The sequence below is a fragment of the Tachysurus vachellii genome, chromosome 7 (genome assembly GCF_030014155.1).
Source record: "Tachysurus vachellii isolate PV-2020 chromosome 7, HZAU_Pvac_v1, whole genome shotgun sequence".
Classification (NCBI taxonomy): Eukaryota; Metazoa; Chordata; class Actinopteri; order Siluriformes; family Bagridae; genus Tachysurus; species Tachysurus vachellii.
In genome coordinates this window covers 13400274-13420698 of record NC_083466.1, presented here as the reverse complement: position 1 = coordinate 13420698, position 20425 = coordinate 13400274, and the positions used below count along the sequence as shown (strand labels likewise).

Sequence of the window (20425 nt, the reverse complement as noted above, 5' to 3'; positions counted from 1 at the left end):
ATGTGCAAAATAAGACGAGTGCAAAGCAAGCAGATATGTACATTAGTTCAGCAGTCAACACAAACATCCCTCAGCACCTGATTGGGAAGCTGACCCTGCTGGGACTAAACACCTCCCTCTGCATCTGGATCCTGGAATTCCTGACTGGGAGACCTCAGTCAGTCCAGTATATAGTGTCACCACCAGACTGAACACTGGTGCCCCTCAGGGCTGTGTGCTCAGTCCACTGCTGTTTACCTTGCTGACTCACGACTGTGCAGCAATGCACAGATCGAATCATCATCAAATACCTGGTGTAGAGCCAACAACCTGTCTCTGAATGTGGATAAAACTACAGAGATGGTTGTTGACTTCAGAAGAGCACAGAGTGACCACTCTCTGCTGAACATCAACAAATCATCCGTAGAGATCGTCAAGAGCACCAAATTTCTTGGTGTTCATCTAGCGGAGAACCTCACCTGGTCACTCAACACCAGCTCCATCACCAAGAAAGCCCAGCAGCGTCTCTACTTTCTACGGAGGCTGAGAAAGGTACATCTCCCTCCCCCCATCCTGACCATGTTCTACAGAGGGACCATTGAGAGCATTCTGAGCAGCTGCATCACTGTCTGGTTTGGGAACTGTACGATTTCGGATCGCAAGGCCCTGCAGCGGATATTGAGGACAGCTGAGAAGATCATTGGGGTCTCTCTTCCCTATATCATGGACAATTACACCACACGCTGGATCCGCAAAGCCAACAGCATTGTGGGTGACCCCACACACCCCTCACACACAGTCTTCACCCTCCTGCCGTCTGGAAAAAGTTACCGAAGCATTCACGACCAGACTGTGTAACAGTTTCTTCCCACAAGCCATCAGACATCTCAATAACTGAACTGAACCGAGCACAACATACACACGCACATCATCTGTATGGACTGCACAGACCTACACCAAACACACACACTGACACATCAAACTGTTTACATGCTGCTTACATCCATCAAACTGTTTACATGCTATTTTGCACTAACTCCAACATTTCAGTCGTTTTGCACATACTGTACAATATTTCAGTCGTTTGCTGTTTTTGCACAATTCTATACATTATCTCAAGGACCTGCTGCTAAGAAACTGTGTTCATTCTAGTATTACTGTACAGAATATTGTTTGAACATTCAGTATTTACATACAGTATTTACACTGGTCGGTCGGCACTGTTTCTGTTTACTGTTTATTGTCTTTTGTGTATTGTATTTTTTGTACTTTTTGTATTGTCTTGTAACTTTTTGTCTTATCTGTCTTGTCCTGCGCTGTTTGCACCAGGTTGCACAGTTGCACTTTATGTGGCTAAGACTACTTACAAGTCCTTAGCCCTGTCTTTGTTTTATGTAGCACATAATATCTTGACAAATGGCCCAAATGCTAAGTTGTTGCTACAACTGCCTTTCAGAATTGTATAGAAAATGACACAGTTTATTATAAATCACAAATTCAGACAGTCATAACATCAAATGTTAAATTATCAAGTCCAGATGATACAAAAAGTAAACAGATAACTAAAGCTGTGAACAGATAGTGTAGATCTATCTATCTTTCTCTCTCTCTTTATATATAATAGATAGATAGATAGATAGATAGATAGATAGATAGATAGATAGATAGATAGATAGACAGCGTTTATTTTCCTAAGTGAATACACTTTGTTATAGTTTGTTGTTTTACATTTTTTGACCGGTGTTTTGCTTGAACGTGCACACACACACACAGTCAAACACACACACACACACACACACACACACACACACACACACACACACACACACACACACACACACAGTCAGAGAACACACACACAGTCAGAGGACACACACATACAGTACACACACACATAGTCAGAGGACACACACTCACACACAGTCAGAGGATTTCTCTGCGCACGTCTGCATGCGTGCATCTTGCTGACGTGTAGCGGTTCCCACTATTCCGCGCACGCGCAGAAGAAGCCAAATCCCCGAGGCCGGTGCCGGGAGTTTGACGTGGCACTCCCGATAGGCTCGTGCGCATACTGTCAATAGTCTGTACGTTCGGCGTCATCTCGACTTTACAGGTAATTTCACTTTATATTTCTCACTTATACGAGTGAACACACATCTTAGACGTCCTTCGAATATCTCTTAAGTATAACATTGAGTTATATGAGTTTGTTCCACGTGTTTAAATAGACGTGAGCGAATATGGAAGTTAGTCAGTTAGTTAGTTAACATGTAACAGCGTTTATATAAAGCATGAACATCCTCACATGTAGGTGACTAAACTGATGCTGTTTGCTGTGTAATGAATGAACCCCGGTGTGTTTACAACACGTCTTGTTATTGTTTGTAACTTTTGCTTTAACGCTCATCTTTGACGTGGCATCATCGTGTAGAGACGAAGCTCTGCTCCAAACTCATTGCTCACAACGTGCATGATCTATCATTGGCTATTTCTTTACATTGCTACTTTACTTAGGCTCCTATTTGACAAACAGTTTGAGATGTTCAACATCTGGTTCAACATCTGGTCACAGGTCAGAGGGATCATCATACTGTATACTCCAAGGCTTTAGACTTAAAAAGTTCTCAGACTAAAGCTTTTTTATTTTAGCTTAGGCCAATGTAGAGTTTATAATTTACTCTGACCTTTATTTTTTTTTATTTTAGACATGTTTCTTTACAGACAGACAGACAGACAGACACACACACACACACACACACACACACACACACACACACAGTGAGATCACTCTGCTTTGTCACTCATTATCACACAACACACTCTCATTATCTCATTATTACACAAGATCATGAGTTACCTTGGAATATGGTATAGACTTTTTATAATTTTATATTACAGATGACAGGTTGAATAACATGTTATTTACTTAAGCTACAGCAATTTAACCACCGCAACCTAGGGAGGCCATCATCACTAAAGGTGGAGACATAAATGTTGACATAATGTGAATGGTAATGCTGTATAAGGACATTAACATATTTGGTGTTTTGAAAGTATTTTAAAAGCTTCATTTATATTAACTGTACATGTTGTTTTTCTTTATTTGTGGAATGAAATACATCTAACAGGATGAGCCAGCAGGGTTATGTTGCTACACCTCCGTACTCACAGGCGCAGGCGGGAATGGGGGGATACCCCAACGCATTTGGGGCGCCTCCTCCACAATCCCATTATGGACACTATGGAGCTCCACCACAGACTTTTCCTGCACAACCTGCAGGTACAGTAAAATTCCATACACTTAATGTCTGTTTTTACTTTTGTTTCACTGTTGCAAGGCTTCTGCTGATTTCTGGCTTTTGGTGACTTGATAATTTAATACAAAACTATATTTGATGTTATGACTGTCTGAATTTGTGATTTATAATAAACTGTGTAATTTTCTATACAATTCTGAAAGGACTTTGTAGCAACAACTTGGCATTTGGGCCATTTGTCCAGATTTTATGTACCTGTACAATTGCAAGTGCAATATTAATGGCTTCAATTAGAGACAATGTGATATTCTATTATGTTTTTTTGTACATAAGTATGGTATATAAGTATGTTCTACTTATGTTTTTAATTCTTATCTGTTTACATCAACACTGTATCTTTTCTCATCTTTACCTTATATCTATTCACATCTTTAGTTATCTGTTCACGTTTACGTTTTGTATCATCTGTTCACATTGTACTGTATGTGTGTGTGAATGTGAGGACCTTTCAAATGAGAGAGCCCTTAATTTTGTTGTGCAGCTTTACAATAACAGTAAAGTATTCCATTCTATTCTACTCTATTCTGTTTTGGTGTATATTATGCCTTGTTTGATTGTGTTCAAATAGCAAGTCATTGTCATCGATTGATAGGTGCTTATTACAAACCTTTAAATGTTATGTTTTAGGTATTCTCAAACCAGCTGCCTCCTCTCCTTCTGGGATGCCTCCACCACCGATGTCTAGCCAATATGGATCCCCTATTCAACAAAATGGCGCACACCCACAGAAGTAATTTTCTTTGCCGAAAAAAGATAGATGAAATTTTGAGATTTTGTGATGTTTGTAAATTTTATTCAGTTTTAATTGATTTTCATCACTTTTTATATTATTAGGTTCCCTCCACCTCCAGCAGCCTCTGCATCTGCCATGTCTCCCTATGGACAGCCCCCTCAAAGACCATACCACACCATGGCTCCAGCTGCTCCTTCAGCCCAACAAATAACTAATCAGATGAATGCTATGAACATTGATGGATATAGTTAAGTCTGGTTTAGCAGTTTTCTTTTGTAATATAATGTTGTGATTCTTATTAAATCTGCTATGTATTCTGACTTGTTCTCTTTTCATTGATCTATTTAGCCCAAAGCCCTGTGCAACCTCCCCAGTCTTTAGCAACACCACAGCCTTATCAAATGTCTCCACCACCCACAATGGGACATCCAACCATGTCTCCTCCAGGCACGCAACCTCTCTCGATGGGTACATGTCCACCAATGGTAGCAAGTCCACCCATCAGTGCTACAGGGCCACAGCCAATGGGATTATATAATGCACAGCCTCATTCTCCTCCTCTGAGTGGAGCAGGATTTCAACAGCCACCCGCACCTCAGGGATTTCCTCCTCAGCAGCCAGGTAAAGGGAGATTTGGCATTTTGTTTCAAAACAGTAATTTAATATGGACATGAACTTCACTCCTAAATCATGTACACACTGAGGTGAGGCAGTTTGTACCCATCATGTCTTTGTGGCTACAGGATTATATGGAGGACAGATGCCAGGGTCACCGATGGCAGGACCACAGCCAGGCGCTTTTCAGGGAGGCTTCCCTGGAGGACCTGCCAACATGGCCGGACCCCCTCAGAAGAAACTCGATCCAGACTCCATACCTAGCACAGTAAGTACTGATAAAAACTATTCAGTAAACAAACACTGTAAAACATGTAAACAAATACATACTCAAGAATGATCTAATTTGAAAATAATTACTATTATAGGTGCCAACTTGAGTTAAACATTATAATGATTAATAATTTATATTATAAATATAAATATTAAAAAGTTAATATAATAACAATTAATAATAAAATCTAGCTGTACTTACATATTAACATGTATTATTATTATTATTCTATATATTATATATTACAGAATATAGATATAATATTAGATAATTGATAGTCAGTTTTGGCTTTATTCATTAAAACACAAGCCTTATCATATTTTTTTTCAGTCAAATGATCTATTATTGGGAAAACAATTGATTATTTATTCAGTCTCTTTTGTTCTGCTGTCTAGCTATTAATATGTTATTATACCATTTAATAATTGTAAACATTTCTCACCTGACATTAGTACAGATTGGTACTAATGCCCTTCTGCATTGATGATGGTGGCAAAATGATATGCTGTTTATAGTTTTAGTAAATTAGGTAAAATACTTTTTTAGGTTATCTGAAGTTCAGCGTGCGATCTGTTTCTTTAAAAATGTCATTACATTTCACTGTATAGATACAAGTGATTGAAAGTGACCAGGCTAAAAGAGGTGGTCAGGTCTACACCACCAATCTCAGAGGCCAAGTGCCGCCCCTAGTCACAACCAATTTCACTGTACAGGATCAAGGTGAGTTCTGTGACGAAGTATGTTGTCATTTATTTACTGTGTGTGCACTTTTTCCAGAATGGCTTACTGAAGGGCTTTGTGGTCTTTTCTTTACACTTGTACAGTATTAACTAACCAGGGTCTAATAGCAGCATTAAACATTGATTGTGGAACCAGAAACTTAGTCAATATATAAATAAATAAATGAATCTCCTTATAGAAGTATAAAAAACATTCATTCTTATACAAATGATTTATTGTTGTTTCAGGAAATGCTAGCCCAAGGTTCATTAGATGTACTACCTACTCATTTCCCTGTACCTCTGACCTTGCCAAACAATGGCAAGTTCCTCTGGCGGCCATCATCAAACCTTTTGCCACAGTGCCCAAAAATGAAGTATGTATGCTAGATCCTTGTCAGTGGCTCTTATCTTTTACATAAATGGGTTTTGTAAACATCAATGCGCATATGGGTCACTGATAACTGGCATTCGTATAGATGTAACTCCTCTTTTAAATATAAAGGTAAGAGTTAACATTAAAGTTAAATGATAAAGTAACTTGTAATTGTACATATAATAGCTGTGTTCTAGAGCATACCTTTACATCAAATATATTATGGTGTCTTGTATATGACTAATGATATTCCGTTTTATTTAATCTCATGATAGCTGAGGTCTGTGAGTGTTGTGTGGTCCAGGAATCTTCTGTTAGTGTCACCTTTCTGTTTGTGACAGCACTATTGCTGCAGCTCCTTTTTAGGTAATGTTAATGTATTCTTTCACTGGAGGCTAATTAGATTCAATTCATTCTCCAGAGAACAGCTTAGGTAAAAAAAATATGCCAGACTGGTAAGTTTGAGTGGCCATACTACAAATATGATGAATATTAAGATTATATTTTATCATAAAACACATGAATATTTAGTTGCACTGAAACCTTTTCTCTCAATTCTCGTAAACTAAGAATTGAACAACAGAAGAGAATACTAGCTTAAGATTCAACTTGTAATTACTTCACTTCCTATTACTACACAGAGAAGACACAGTTCCTCTTAGTTCTGCGTGTGTTTCTTTAAGCTAGTGATTTATGTATCAGTTATACTGTAAGAATCATAAACATGTAATTTCTTTATGTATTATAATCCTAAGCACCTGAAGTTTGTATTACAGGTCAGATTTACATCTTTGTCTTCTCTTGATTTGTTTACGTCAGACTCCACTATACATAGTAAATCATGGAGAGGCAGGACCCATACGCTGTAACCGCTGTAAGGCTTACATGTGTCCCTTCATGCTCTTCATCGACGGTGGAAGACGCTATCAGTGTGGCTTCTGCAGTTGTGTTAATGAGGGTCAGTACCACAGGCATAATTTACTGTTTGATCAACAAGATCAAATCCAACAAAAATATATTTCCATGAAGTTATTACTTTTGAGAAAAATAAGAAGTCAAATTATATCCCTCCTTAGTTCCTGTCCAGTATTTCCAGCACCTGGATCACATGGGCAGAAGAGTGGATGCATTTGAAAGACCAGAGCTGTCCCTGGGTTCTTATGAGTTCCTCGCTACACTGGATTACTGCAAAGTAATACTCTATTTACGTCTATTTATATCTTCATCTAAACTGTACATTATACCTTAAGCACTGATGTTTTATTTATAAGGGGAACATATGCTTTGCATTTAAAAATGAAATAATTCTTGAGTATTTAAGTGAATATTTAATTTGATGCTATTTGAAGCATGTTTGAACAATATAACAATTTACAACAATTGTGCAGGGTAGATCTTACTTAGACATTCAGCATTAAATGTAGAATTGAAAACCTTTAATATTATGTGGATAACAAATGCAGTGCTTGGATTGTTTATTTCTGTACAGCGGTTCATGCCCCAGGAAACTTCTAATGGAACTATTTCTTGGCAGTCACATTGCATTGCTCAGTTGCTGAAACAGTGCAGCAGGCTACAGGCTAAAGACAACTCATATGAAGAGAAATCACTATATATCATATTATAGTGTGTAAAACAGTGGCCTTTTACAGTGAGAAATATACATGTAACTTCTTGAAATGAATGCTTTAATTGGGTTATTTGGCTTGCTCATGAGAATATAGCCCTATACAGTATCACTAAAACTTTTCCCTTTTATTCATCTTTGCGGTGCTCCTGGCAATTTTGAAAGTGTTAACTGAAGCACATTCACTTGCAAAATGAACAGGGGAAAGAAACAAAATTCACAAGACACGTAGTCAAATGTTTTGGGATTATATATTGCATTAAACCTGTAGTCTGTAGGTCATCATTATAAACAGACACAATGTGCTTAAACTAATGATACTGTACAGTACTGGACATATTCATCTCTCATTCACAATCCAAGATAGACAAAGTATATCCAATCCAAACACCCCCATCCAAACACAGTGCTGTGCATTTCTGGAAAAAAAAACAAGCTTTGTTGTGGAACAAGTAGGTTTAATCCCAAATTTGAATTTCATATGTGCTGTATTTCCTTGGGAGATCTGTTTTCTTCTATATGTGTAAAGTATAGACAAGTGATTTCTGCAAGTCTTTTCCTGTTGAGCCTGGGTTCATTTTCACCTCCTTCAGCACCGTACACTGTGCTCTTACTGTCATTTTTACAGGATGCCCCCTCCTAGGGAGAATAGCAAAAGTATTACATTTCTCTGTTTGAAGGTAATGTGTTTTATTATGAGCTGGTGAACAACCAGGACTTTAAAAAGTATGTGTTGCCTTCATGCACTTTCATTCATTTACGCTCCAACCATTGCCTATCTTCTCATCTTTTTTTTAACTGGAACCTAAAACTGTGAACATTTTCATTGTGAATTGAATGGCAAGAAAAAGTAGAATTGTTTGTTTTGTCAGTACTTTAAGCAGATTGTGTTTGTCTTCACTTAGTACACAGTGCTATTAATTCAATAACTGATTTATAAATCTGGTGTTTTTAGCAACTGGCACCCAGAAAGAAATCCAGCGCACCTTTAGCCCTACATTTTATAATAATGTATAGCAGACAATGGATGCATCAACCATGATCGTTACATTGGTGTTGATATGAATAAATTGTACATAATAGTTAATTTTGGGCTGTTTTATAGTTATAGATATTTCAGAATGAATATGCTTCAATAGGATTGTCAGTCACATTAACATGTAGTTAGTAAATACATTTGTCAGTGTTATCTTTAATTGTCACTGAAATTATTTCAAAACACAGATGCTTTGTGTCTATAAGTGATGTTTTTCTTGCCAATAATTTGACACAGTTAAGCCAAGGTAAGTCATTTATTCTTATTCTTTTTCTCAGAACAATAAGCCTCCCAGTCCTCCTGCTTATATCTTTATGATTGATGTGTCCTACAACAACATAAAGAGTGGACTCGTCAAACTGATATGTGAGGAACTAAAGACGCTGCTGGAACGACTTCCAAAGTAAGTTAAAATGCTACTTTAATTTGATTTGCTTCAAGACGAAAACAAATCGGACATGACCGCCAGTAAAGATAACAGTTAAAGTGAATTTTTAAACAGAATTATGGATATAATGAATGAAAACGTCATTATGTAAAGAAGCAAATAGAAGCAGTGAATTGATTGTATATCATGTTTTTGTCATAAACTCTAGATTAATTTACACCACTGAAGCTTGTTTGTCACTCAAACATAACTTTTAGGGATCTGAAACACCACCCATTGTTAATAAAACCACCCATAATTGCATTGTTAATGCAATGCTGTGTATCAACATGAAATTTGCAGCAAATGTTTATTAGGACTGTTTTGACTGAAAATCTCAGGTGTAACTCATACATGTCTTAGCTTCTGTCAGCTCAGAAAGCAGCTCACTGCACCCGAAAAAAGCCCCCAATTCCATGCCAAATATGGTCAGTAAAATGAGAGTGAAGAAAAGCGAAACTCCACCAAGCCAAGTACTGCTGTATCTCATCATTTGAAAATTTCTGCCTACATGATTTTTGAGGGGGCCGATCGAGAAAGGCCAAATCTTTGAAATCTTCATGGAGCACAATGCTTTTGTATGTACAAAATCTTTTGGCATGGAAAAAGACAAGCTCTTCATTTACTACCTAGTACTTCACATGTACATCTCCTGCAAAACTCCTCTCTCCTTCTCCACCAGCCCCTGTGGGTATGTCCGTGTTTGTTTGGAAAACTGACCTCACCTCAAAAGCATGCTGAAAGTGCACTCCAAATAAGCCTGCAGTATTAAAACTGATTTCTCCCCTCTGTTTCTGGCTTTGCTCAATAGAGTGCATGCATTTAATGAGAAACACATTGGACACTCAACGTTTTTATATGGCTGAACTTATCACTCTGTGAGCTCCCTTAGTAAGGAGGATTCAAAGACCAAGGAGTTGGTAGCTGACCCTGGTTTACTGTTACATTAAAATGTGAAATGTTCTTTATTTTTCATCGAGACCCATCATTGTTAATTCTGTTCATTATATGGATAACGGCAGAGTTGTTTCCTGTAGGCCCCACTTTATTTAAACCAGCACACCATTACATAATTATGTACAGTAAAAGAAGTCTACAAATCCCAGATACAGACCTCTTTCACTTATGTAGTTTCTTTCTCAGCAATTTGTGAATTACGTACAGTCTTGTGCACAGAAAGAATTCTCCAGAATTTAATAGAGTTAGAGTGTATTAGGGATTATAGCCTAAAATTGCAATAAAAAAATGTAATAACTTATATTTCTACTGTAACATGATATACAATAGTCTATTCAGCATAATTTTGTAAGCGGGGAACACTGTGCCGTTTTACACTTTTTTTTCTGTCTAGTTGGAACTTGTGTGAACCTTTGACTTTTGCTCTCTGTAACTATTTCACTGTCAGCTAGATGATAAGGTTGAAATGATAAGACTGATTTGTATTGCTTTCCCTTCCCCTTCCTTTTTTTTTGCTTTTAAAAATATCTTTTTTTTCTTTATAGTTGCGATTTTACACAAAAAAATCATTCATAATTATTCAAATTATAGGCATTTAAACCTATAAGCAAGCTTGTTTTGTCACTGCACATATCTTTGTGGTGCTATTGTCCTAATGGTCCTTGCACATGAATGTTTTTGCTGTTGAAGCACTGGGACATTAATTTTGGCCCTGATGACCAGTTTTCACAATTATGTTTGTTGAGGAAGTGGCTCTGAAACTATAAACACACTGAGCTTACATAACCAGTCTCTGTAACCAGTTTCTTGTCATGTAACCAGTTTTCTTGACAGACTTTGGGCATGTTAATACCAATAAATCATTGCTTGAATGCCACAACCTATTTGAGAATTGTTGCTGACCATGTGCAACCCTTCATGGCCACAATTTACTCCTCTTCTAATGGCTACTTTCAGAATGCCAATGAACCATGTCATAAAGCATCAGTCATCTCAAACTGGTTAAATGAAAATAACAATGAGTTCTGTGTTTTTTGAGCTCTGTGTCCTTTCTGTGTCCAGTGGCCTGTATCTGTATCAGTAGAACACCTTTGTAATATGCTAGAACACCCTGAAAGTGCAAATGAATGGACTACAAGGACTACAATCTCAAATGAATGGTTCCAACATCTTTTGGGCTGTTTTGAGAGATAAAACAAAGCCCTAACTTGCATTAGTATAGTTTTTCAAATAAAGTGCTCTGTGAGTCTATATTCTGGTATATTTAGTAAACGCCACATTTGGCCATCAGCCCAAAGTTCATCCTGAATAACAATAATGCTCCCTGGTTCTTGATTTTTAGAGAAGAGGGAGCTGAGAGCTCAGCCATCAGAGTGGGCTTTGTCACGTACCACAAGATTTTGCACTTCTACAATGTGAAGAGTGCACTAGCACAGCCCCAGATGATGGTGGTCTCTGATGTAGCAGAAATGTTTGTGCCTCTTCTGGATGGATTCCTAGTCAACTTTCAAGAATCAAGAGCCGTCATCAACAAGTATGTTTAAAAGTTTTTATTTATTACTAACATGATTTCTTGAGCATGTTGCTTGAATGTAACCCAAAAATAATTTATTTTGGTAAACATTCATTTAAAATTTTAAGAGTATGTGACATGTTTATAAGGATTAAACATGTAATTATCTCTTTTTTTTGTTTCTTGTATTGGTAACATAGTCTGTTGAGCCAGATCCCTGACATGTTTTCTGAGTCAAACGAGAGCGAAACTGTTTTTGCTCCAGTTATACAAGCCGGAGTGGAAGCAATGAAGGTAAAACAAATATATGGACACTTTTATTTTGCTTACTCTGACTCTGTACTGGACTCAAAATTCAGAAGGCACTTTATTGTTTATGACTATTTAGTTAATTATTCTTCTTAAGCTAAATGACTTAAATATTGTCTTAAAACTCAGTATCTTCGACAGATAACCATTTACTAAGTTCTGCTCTGGAGGTCCGAAAGGCTGTAATAACCCATTAATACTCATGGCCTTTCATAAGAACGATGCATTATTAATTATTTATTAATCACTCGTTCATTAAACTGTAAGTCATTAATCATGCCCAAACCCCTTGTGCCCCCAGGCTGCTGAATGCAGCGGAAAACTCTTCATCTTCCATTCATCGCTCCCAACTGCAGAGGCACCTGGGAAGCTGAAGAACAGGGACGACAGGAAGCTGGTGAACACAGAGAAAGAAAAAGTTGGTCTATTACTTATTTCTTTGTTTATCAAAGAAAATACTTTGTGCATGTTTGGAATTCAATTTGTGTATATGTGCATTTGCAGACTCTGTTTCAGCCACAGCGTGGTGTGTATGAGCAGCTGACAAAAGAGTGTGTGAGCCAGGGATGTTGCGTGGACCTCTTCTTGTTCCCTAACCAGTATGTGGACTTGGCCACTATGGGTGACATTCCCACACACACTGGTGGCTCTGTTTACAAATATAACAACTTCCAGGTGTGTAGTAACACATGCACAAACACACCCTGTTGATTTAAGTGTTACATTTACAGCATTTGGAAGACACCTCTATCCAGAGAAATGTATCTCATCTATTTAACATAAGGGTTAAGTTTTGTTCAAGTGCCTAGCAGTGGTAGATCGGTGGGCCTGGGATTTGAACTCACAACCTTCCAATTAGTAGTCCAAAACCTTAACCACTGAGCTCCCATTTCCCGTTAATCATTCTGTGACTGGAAACCAGAATTGTTATGTTGTGTGAAATGTCATCCTCTTGTGATGCTCTTCAACACTTTTATCTTTCAGGTTCAGACAGACAGTCAGCATTTCCTCAGTGATTTGAGACGAGATGTGGAGAAGACCATCGGATTTGATGCCATCATGCGGGTTCGAACCAATACAGGTAAAGCCTGCAATCTCAGGCAACAAAAGCAGAAACTAGTCACTCAGAGAAGCAACACTCTTTGTGTCTGACAAGCAAAGGAAGAAGTATTTGATGTAATGATCTCACAGCTGACTCTGTGTATACTGTTTGTGTTTAAGGTTTCAGGGCCACAGACTTCTTTGGTGCCATCTATATGAACACGACTACAGATGTGGAGATGGCTGCATTAGACTGTGACAAAGCAGTTGCAGTGGAGTTCAAGCATGATGACACACTCAGTGAGGAGGCTGGGGCACTTATACAGGTCAGTGCAGCACATACACCTCTAGCACTAGCCCCTTTGTTTTATCACACAAATGAACATCAAACCTATAAACAAAAATATCTTTTCCCCTCGCCTTTCATGTTTTTTCTCACTCCTAACAGAATGCGTGTTGCCAAATTCTAGATTATTAACCGTGTCAGTACACATGTAAAAATTCATTTGATATCACTAAAGTTTGAAACTCTGTAAGTCATTCTTTTCTTTCTTGAAACTGTAAATAATAGTGCTTACAAAGTAATGAATTTTAACAACTACGTGACCTGTGTGCCTCATTTGAATTGCAAGTTGGCACAGTTTTGGCTTTGCTATGAGTGAGAACTGTGAGAAGAAGTGAAAACACAGACACAGTACTCTATTCCAGTAATAGTTGTTGCCAAACTCTGTATCTGATCACATAAACAATAGCCACGACAAAAAATGTACCAGGATTTGTTGAAATGTTCTGGCGCCAGGATTTAATGTGGAAATACAAAAGGCAGTCCATTGCAGGGCAGCATGCGCACACACCTTCATACCTTCCTTCACACACTCATTCACACCTAAGGGCGATTTAGCGTAGCCAGATAACATACTGACAGGGAGGTGTAAAGAAACCAGAGAACAAGGAGGAGACCCATATTGACAAGAGAGAACACAGGATCCAACCATTGTTGTCATTATCATCATCATCCTCATCATTAGGGTGTTTGCTACACATAAACATGTGTTACCCTATTGTATTTGCTCAGATTTTTATTATTATTATTATTATTATTATTATTATTATTATTATTATTATTATTATTCTGCCCTAGAAACGGTCGTGCAGCCCAAACCGTAAGGCCTAGAGAGCTCAAACTTGGTCAGATGGTAGTACTGGTCACAGTTACTCAGGGCCAAGGTTTCAGTGGAATCGGACAATTTGGGGCGCTTCAGCGCCCCTCAACGCGTTTGTGCCCATAACTCCTAAACCGTATGTCCAAATCTCAAGTGCTTTATATCATTGGAATCCTTGGCTCATGACTTAAAAAACGTATATCTCCAATTTCATTCCCCCCTTGAAAAGTTTTTCGCTATAGTGCATTTTGTCCGAAACCTACTTTTGCAAATAGTCCTAGGTTTTTCGCCTGATCGAGACCAATCCAGTGCAGTAATATTCTCTGGAGTCTCATTGTCAATAAACTTCGAAAAAAAGTCGAAATTTTGATTCAGGGTCCTTAAGGGGCCCCAAAACGTTTGGACTGTGAGGAGCCAGTTTTACTAAAATGTCAATAACTCAAGAACTAAATGAGCTATCAACACCAAACCTGGGACACATGTGAAAGAGGTCAAACTGAGGTCACAGTTCAAAAACCGCGGCGATTGGCTACTTGGTGGTGCTATAACGGAAAAATCACTAAAAACAGCCATTTTTAAAAAAAAGCCCTCTAGCGCCACCAACAGTCCAAAAACCCAATTTTGTGCAAAGATTCTGATTCTGAGAAAGATTCTGATTCTCGCAGGTATTCTGATGACGTCACATGTAGCCCCGCCCCCAAAATTAGCGAAATCCAAAAGTTAGCACAACATGGACATGTGACATAATCATCAAAACACTCAGCACGATGAGGGGAATTTGCCACGTGCAAGCACATTCACATTTTCTTCAGGAAATGACTTGCGGGTCACTCGTTCTACATCTGGGTGTTTGTGTTTCTTCGCTTTATGGATATGACTGTTTATTTTAGGGAAAACTGGACAGGTGAGTACTTCACATGACATATATTGTGGCACCCTCTGTAGCATGACATATGTAGCATGACATGACATATATTGTGGCACCCTCTGTAGCATGACATATGTAGCATGACATGACATATATTGTGGCACCCTCTGTAACTTGCGGGTCACTTTGTGTATGTGAAAATCCTTTAAGGCCTTAAACTCCCTAAAGGGCTTAAACGCTTGAACCCGGGAAATGCTGCTTGCAGCTTTAATTATTATTATTATTATTATTATTATTATTATTATTATTATTATTATTATTAGTAGTAGTAGTAGTAGTAGTAGTAGTAGTAGTAATGATGATAATATTCAGTTGCTCAAGAACCTTGTCCAAAAAACAGAGGACTGAATTATCTGAACTGTTACATCTCTAAAATCTAATATCTAAAAAATAAAAACTCAAATGCAAACTTATTTTAGTGTCAAGTACAATTCAACTGAATAGTCAAGTCGAGTAGGGGAGAGACAGAACAATTGTAAAAAAAAATTTGGTTTGAGTACAGTTACTTAATGATGTCAAATTACAGTCTGTAATTTAATAAACATCATGCTGGTGTAGTTGTTGTTTTCCCATATCATAGCGCATTGTTACTGAAACCAAAAGAAGTCCTGTGCAACAATACATGCAAAGTATTTTTACGCCACACAAAAACACTGTAAACTGATATGCATATTAGGAAAATCAACATTGAACCACCTTGTTGTTCATCCTTGAGCGGAGTAGCAATTGAGCATCTTTTCTGTCTCTGTGCTACTTTTCACTACGCTTAACATTTTCATAGAATCTGAAGAAAGATTCTGTATAATTATGAAAGGGGGTAACAATTATAATACGTGCTGCACTCATGGTTTCTCACAATCTAGCAAACAAAACACAGCACACTCTGTGATACCACAGTTTCTGACCAAAAAAGAAAGAAATAATATCAGAAAAACAGAGAGTTACTGTTTTGCCAGCTCTGCCCTACTATGTGTGCCTGTCTTGTTTTTTTAGTGTGCTGTCTTGTACACCTCCATCAGTGGTCAGAGACGGCTGCGCGTTCACAACATCAGTCTGAACTGCAGCTCTCAGCTATCTGAGCTCTACAAGAGCTGTGAGACTGACGCTCTAATCAACTTCTTTGCCAAATCAGGTAAAACATGACATCTGATTTCTGAGTCAGAATTGTTTAAACTTCCTAAACCTAGAGCCATTTTTCATGCATTAAGCTTAGCCCAGTACTCGACTAAACAGTAAAGTGGAATAGGCTCATGAAATGTCCGTCTTAAATATTACCAGTAAGTCGATGCTAAACAGTGCATTAGATTGAAACTACATTTTTATATGTGTTTATGTATTCACAATATGTGTCTATATTTTGTTGTCAAGCCTACCACGCTATTCTAAGCCAGCCAGTGCGGACAGTGAGGGAGATCCTGGTGAGGCAGACAGCCCATATGTTGGCCTGCTATAGAAAGAACTGTGCTACACCTTCTGCTGCAAGTCAGGTCTGAAAAGGTCTTCTCAATCTTAGCGAAACGAGACAAACATCATGTCGGGTCTCACATTTGTTTATATAATTCACTTATAAAGTTGAATTATTAACAAGACTAACCACAAAACTTTTTATCAATGTTGTATATGATTATAAGCTTATCTTTGACTTTTTATATTAGCTGACTCTTTCTTTTCCTTATAATGTCGTCATGTGCAGCTGATCCTGCCTGATGCTATGAAGGTGTTCCCGGTGTACATGAACAGCCTGATGAAGACTCCAGTTCTGGTGGGAAGCACTGAACTCTCTACAGATGACAGGGCTTTCCATAGACTCAACGTCATGTCCATGGGAGTGGAGGAGAGCCAGGTCCTGCTATACCCACAGCTCGTTCCAGTGGTGAGAACACGTAAAGATGAAAAGCAGAAACAGAGAACTAGAGTTCAGATGCATAGCATATAATTGATGCTGTTTCATCAGCTGTTGGAAAACAGTTAGGCTGATTTCAACGATTAGTCTATTTGTCCAAACCACAACAGAGTTTACAGTTCATGGTGATTCGGTTTGTGCGCATAAGTAAACGAGCAAAGGAACAAAAAAACAAAAGTACAAAAAAGGCTGGAAAACGTACTACTGAATCTTTTTTAATTTATTAGTCATAACTTCTGAGAATGGGGGAAAAGTAAACCAACATTTTTTCCACTGCTGTATTTATAATTCCTATAAATTAGAAATCGCATAAATTGTGCAGGAAGAGAGAACGCAAAGCTGGGACTAAATAAATGTTTTTATTCCTTGGCCCAAATATTTAGACCACCTCTCATTTCAGACTTTTGACTCAGTCTACATCTCATTGGTCAAATTAATAGTCACATCTACTTCCTGCAGCTGGCTCAGAGTCAATTCACCTCCTCACAGCAGACACAACACTCACTAGTCTTAGACTGGTATTTTGATCTCCAACTAAGTCTGATTTCTGTGTTATGAACTGCGTCATAGAGGTAATGGTAAATTCACACAGTTAACCCTCTGAGGTCTAAGGGTATTTTTAGGGCCTGGAGGTTTTGCCATACCTTGACATTTGTGCTTTTTTCAGTTGCTTATAAAGATATAAATGGCTAAAGTCTAATATCACTGTAATCAGCACAAACTGGACTACAATAATATGTGAGCAGCATGTATGTACATGATTGTGTTTTTGAGAAAACAATGTTTATGTGTGGTTAGTGAAAAATGAAACATTTTAATAATATAGTTTACTTGGACTGTCTGTGCTAAAAATAACGCAGTACTGCTTACAGATCAAAGCAGAAAGTGTAAGGCTATGTTAAATTTTTTTGTCAAGTTGTATTTGATTTTAAAATCAAATACAACACATAGTTTATCAGTTTATATTTGTAAATACTTTTCAACTCAAATTACTAAAAGTTACTATTAAATAATTTTTATGCATGTCTTTGGTCATGAGCTCCAACTCTGTCTCTGTCAGCACACCATGGACATGGCAAGTGATTCGATTCCGAGAGCAGTGCGCTGCACTGAGGAGCGTTTGAGTGACGCTGGTATATTTTTACTGGAGAACGGCCAGTCTATTTTCCTGTGGCTGGGCCAGGCCTGTCCTCCTGAGTTCATCCAGAACTTCTTCAATGTGCCCTCCATGGCCCACCTCAGTTCAGACCCGGTCAGATACACCAGCATCAAATACGAAATCACATACAATCAATGTTTATTGTTATCAGTGATTTTGGCTTCATTTTAAATAGTTTTCCAAGAATTGAACATCTAAGAATAGAAATATTTCTCTAAAGCTGACCTGCTGACTGATATTAATACTAATATATCTGCAGATTACATTGACAGAATTAGACAACGCTCACTCTAGGAAGCTTCACGCCATCATTCTTTCCATCTCCCAGCAGCGGTGCAAGTCCATGAAGGTACAGCTCTTTAGCTACTGTATTTGGACATGTAGATACACTATGTATCAAGATCAAATAAGCAATGCTACTGTCTCTTGAAACACATTCTGCAAATAATTATATGGTTGACCAAGTAAATCTTAAAGCATTTTATCAAATTAAATTGACCAGAACTAGAAGGATCCATGTGGGATCCAGGTCTGTTGCAGTAGATCTTAAGCAGTATTTTGTTTTTGTAGATGGTGGTTGTGAAGCAGAAAGACAGATCAGAGATGCTCTTCCGCCAACTCCTCGTGGAAGATAAAGGCCTTTATGGAGGAAATTCATACTTGGAATTCTTATGCTCTGTTCATCGTGAGATAAGGCAGGTCCTGTCCTAACATACACACAGACTCATACTGTATACAATCACCAGCTCCTTTATTAGGAACATTTGTACACCTGCTCAATCATTACTTTAATAACCCTTTAATAGCAGTTGCTGACCTTGTGCCTCGCTTTACTGCCATAATTTACCTTTTTTAATAATGGCTACATCCACCATGTTGGTGAGCGAAGTCACGGTGCAGATTCATCTCAAAACTGGTTCCATGAATATTAACATGAGTTCAGTGTACTTCAACGGCTTCCACTGTCACTGGATCTGAATTTGATAGATGTGGTGCATCTTCAGGATGTGGGGAAATGGGAGATTCGATGCACAAATATGCAGCTGAGAAATCGCAGAAAATTGTGTTATGCAATCATGTCAACATGGACCAGAATCTCAAAGGAATGTTTCCAACAACAACTGGAATCCATGCCATAAGAAGAATGGATGTTGTTCAAAGAGCAGGGGGAGAGAGAGGGGGTCCTGGGGTTTAATAAGGATTAGTATGGTGTTCCTAATAAAGTGGTTGGTCAGCGTATAAACAAAATGTGTGCAAGACACTACACACAAAGAACTTCTCGCAATTTCCAGAGCTGCCTTTGAATGACTGTGCAACTCCATCGGGATTTCACAAGTGTTTTTATTTTCAATTTTACTCAGAATTCTAGTTGGGGATTAAGCTTTGCTTCCTTGTATGTAATGCTATGTATTAATGTCTCCTAATATATAAAATCTTTTTTTTAGATGACAGAGTAAAGGAAAGGATTCTCAAATTGAAAAAAACATCTCATCATTACCAAAGAATGAGGAAAAACCATTTAATTAGTATTAAAAAAAACACTCATTAAATCAGGCCTTTTTGCTTGTAACGCTTAAGATGATGGGAAAAACTGTCTATTAAATTAATAGATTAAATCATTGGATACCTTTAGAAGTACTGTATAAGAAGCATTAGATCAGATTTATTAAACTGCAGTTATTTGAAGCAATATTTATTCAAAACTTCTAATTGTTTCATGTGTACCTCCTAATTCGGTGGTACTTTTGTGTTGGTCATTCCAGTGTCGTTCATGACGGACATTTTGTAAACAATGAGACATTTATTTCGAGTGTTGACTGTATAGTTCCAGAAACAAATCACATACAGTTTAAGGCATCTTTTTCTGATGAGCTTTCCATGCTCACACAAAATCTCATCAAGTTCTTCATATTCACTATACCTTAATATTATTTTTACTGGTACAGCACCAGAAGCAGTATATTTTATTACTTCTGTGATATATTTGAAAGATTATGGCTTCTATGTAAACATAGCTCAGGTAACCCATTTAGAGAGGTCCATGTAACTGCTTACACTAGCCTACAGTGTGGGAGTAGACGAGTAGATGAATGTGCTGAGATAAGGATGCTGTGCCATATACATTCCAGTTTATAAATGTCTAGTATAAATACTTTTGATTAAAAATGGTCTCTTGAATGGTTCTCGGAATGGTTTTCATTTGTGTGACTGTTTAAAATAACCTACTTTTAATAGCTCCATTAAAGACATTCTGCGTGGCTGACTTAAGTATCAGACTCCCACCAATATCACACGATTTGGTTTTTTTTTTTCCAGCACAAACTGATCAACAGACAAAACACAAGCAGG

The 20425-nt window shown here is 37.8% G+C and overlaps 1 protein-coding gene across 1 annotated transcript; it reads left to right on the top strand.

The window, feature by feature from the left end:
- Positions 1–1977: 1977 nt before the first annotated feature.
- Positions 1978–20257, top strand: sec24d (SEC24 homolog D, COPII coat complex component). Its single transcript, XM_060874412.1, has 23 exons — positions 1978–2092; positions 3108–3259; positions 3924–4026; positions 4131–4276; positions 4378–4650; positions 4773–4912; positions 5527–5638; positions 5887–6014; positions 6833–6971; positions 7090–7205; positions 8955–9079; positions 11403–11594; positions 11774–11867; positions 12184–12300; positions 12387–12557; positions 12867–12963; positions 13104–13249; positions 16008–16146; positions 16383–16501; positions 16708–16887; positions 17978–18169; positions 18336–18425; positions 18647–20257. The coding sequence occupies exons 2-23, from the start codon at positions 3109–3111 to the stop codon at positions 18785–18787; spliced, it is 3111 nt and encodes a 1036-aa protein (XP_060730395.1). The 5' UTR covers positions 1978–2092; position 3108; the 3' UTR covers positions 18788–20257.
- Positions 20258–20425: the final 168 nt, after the last annotated feature.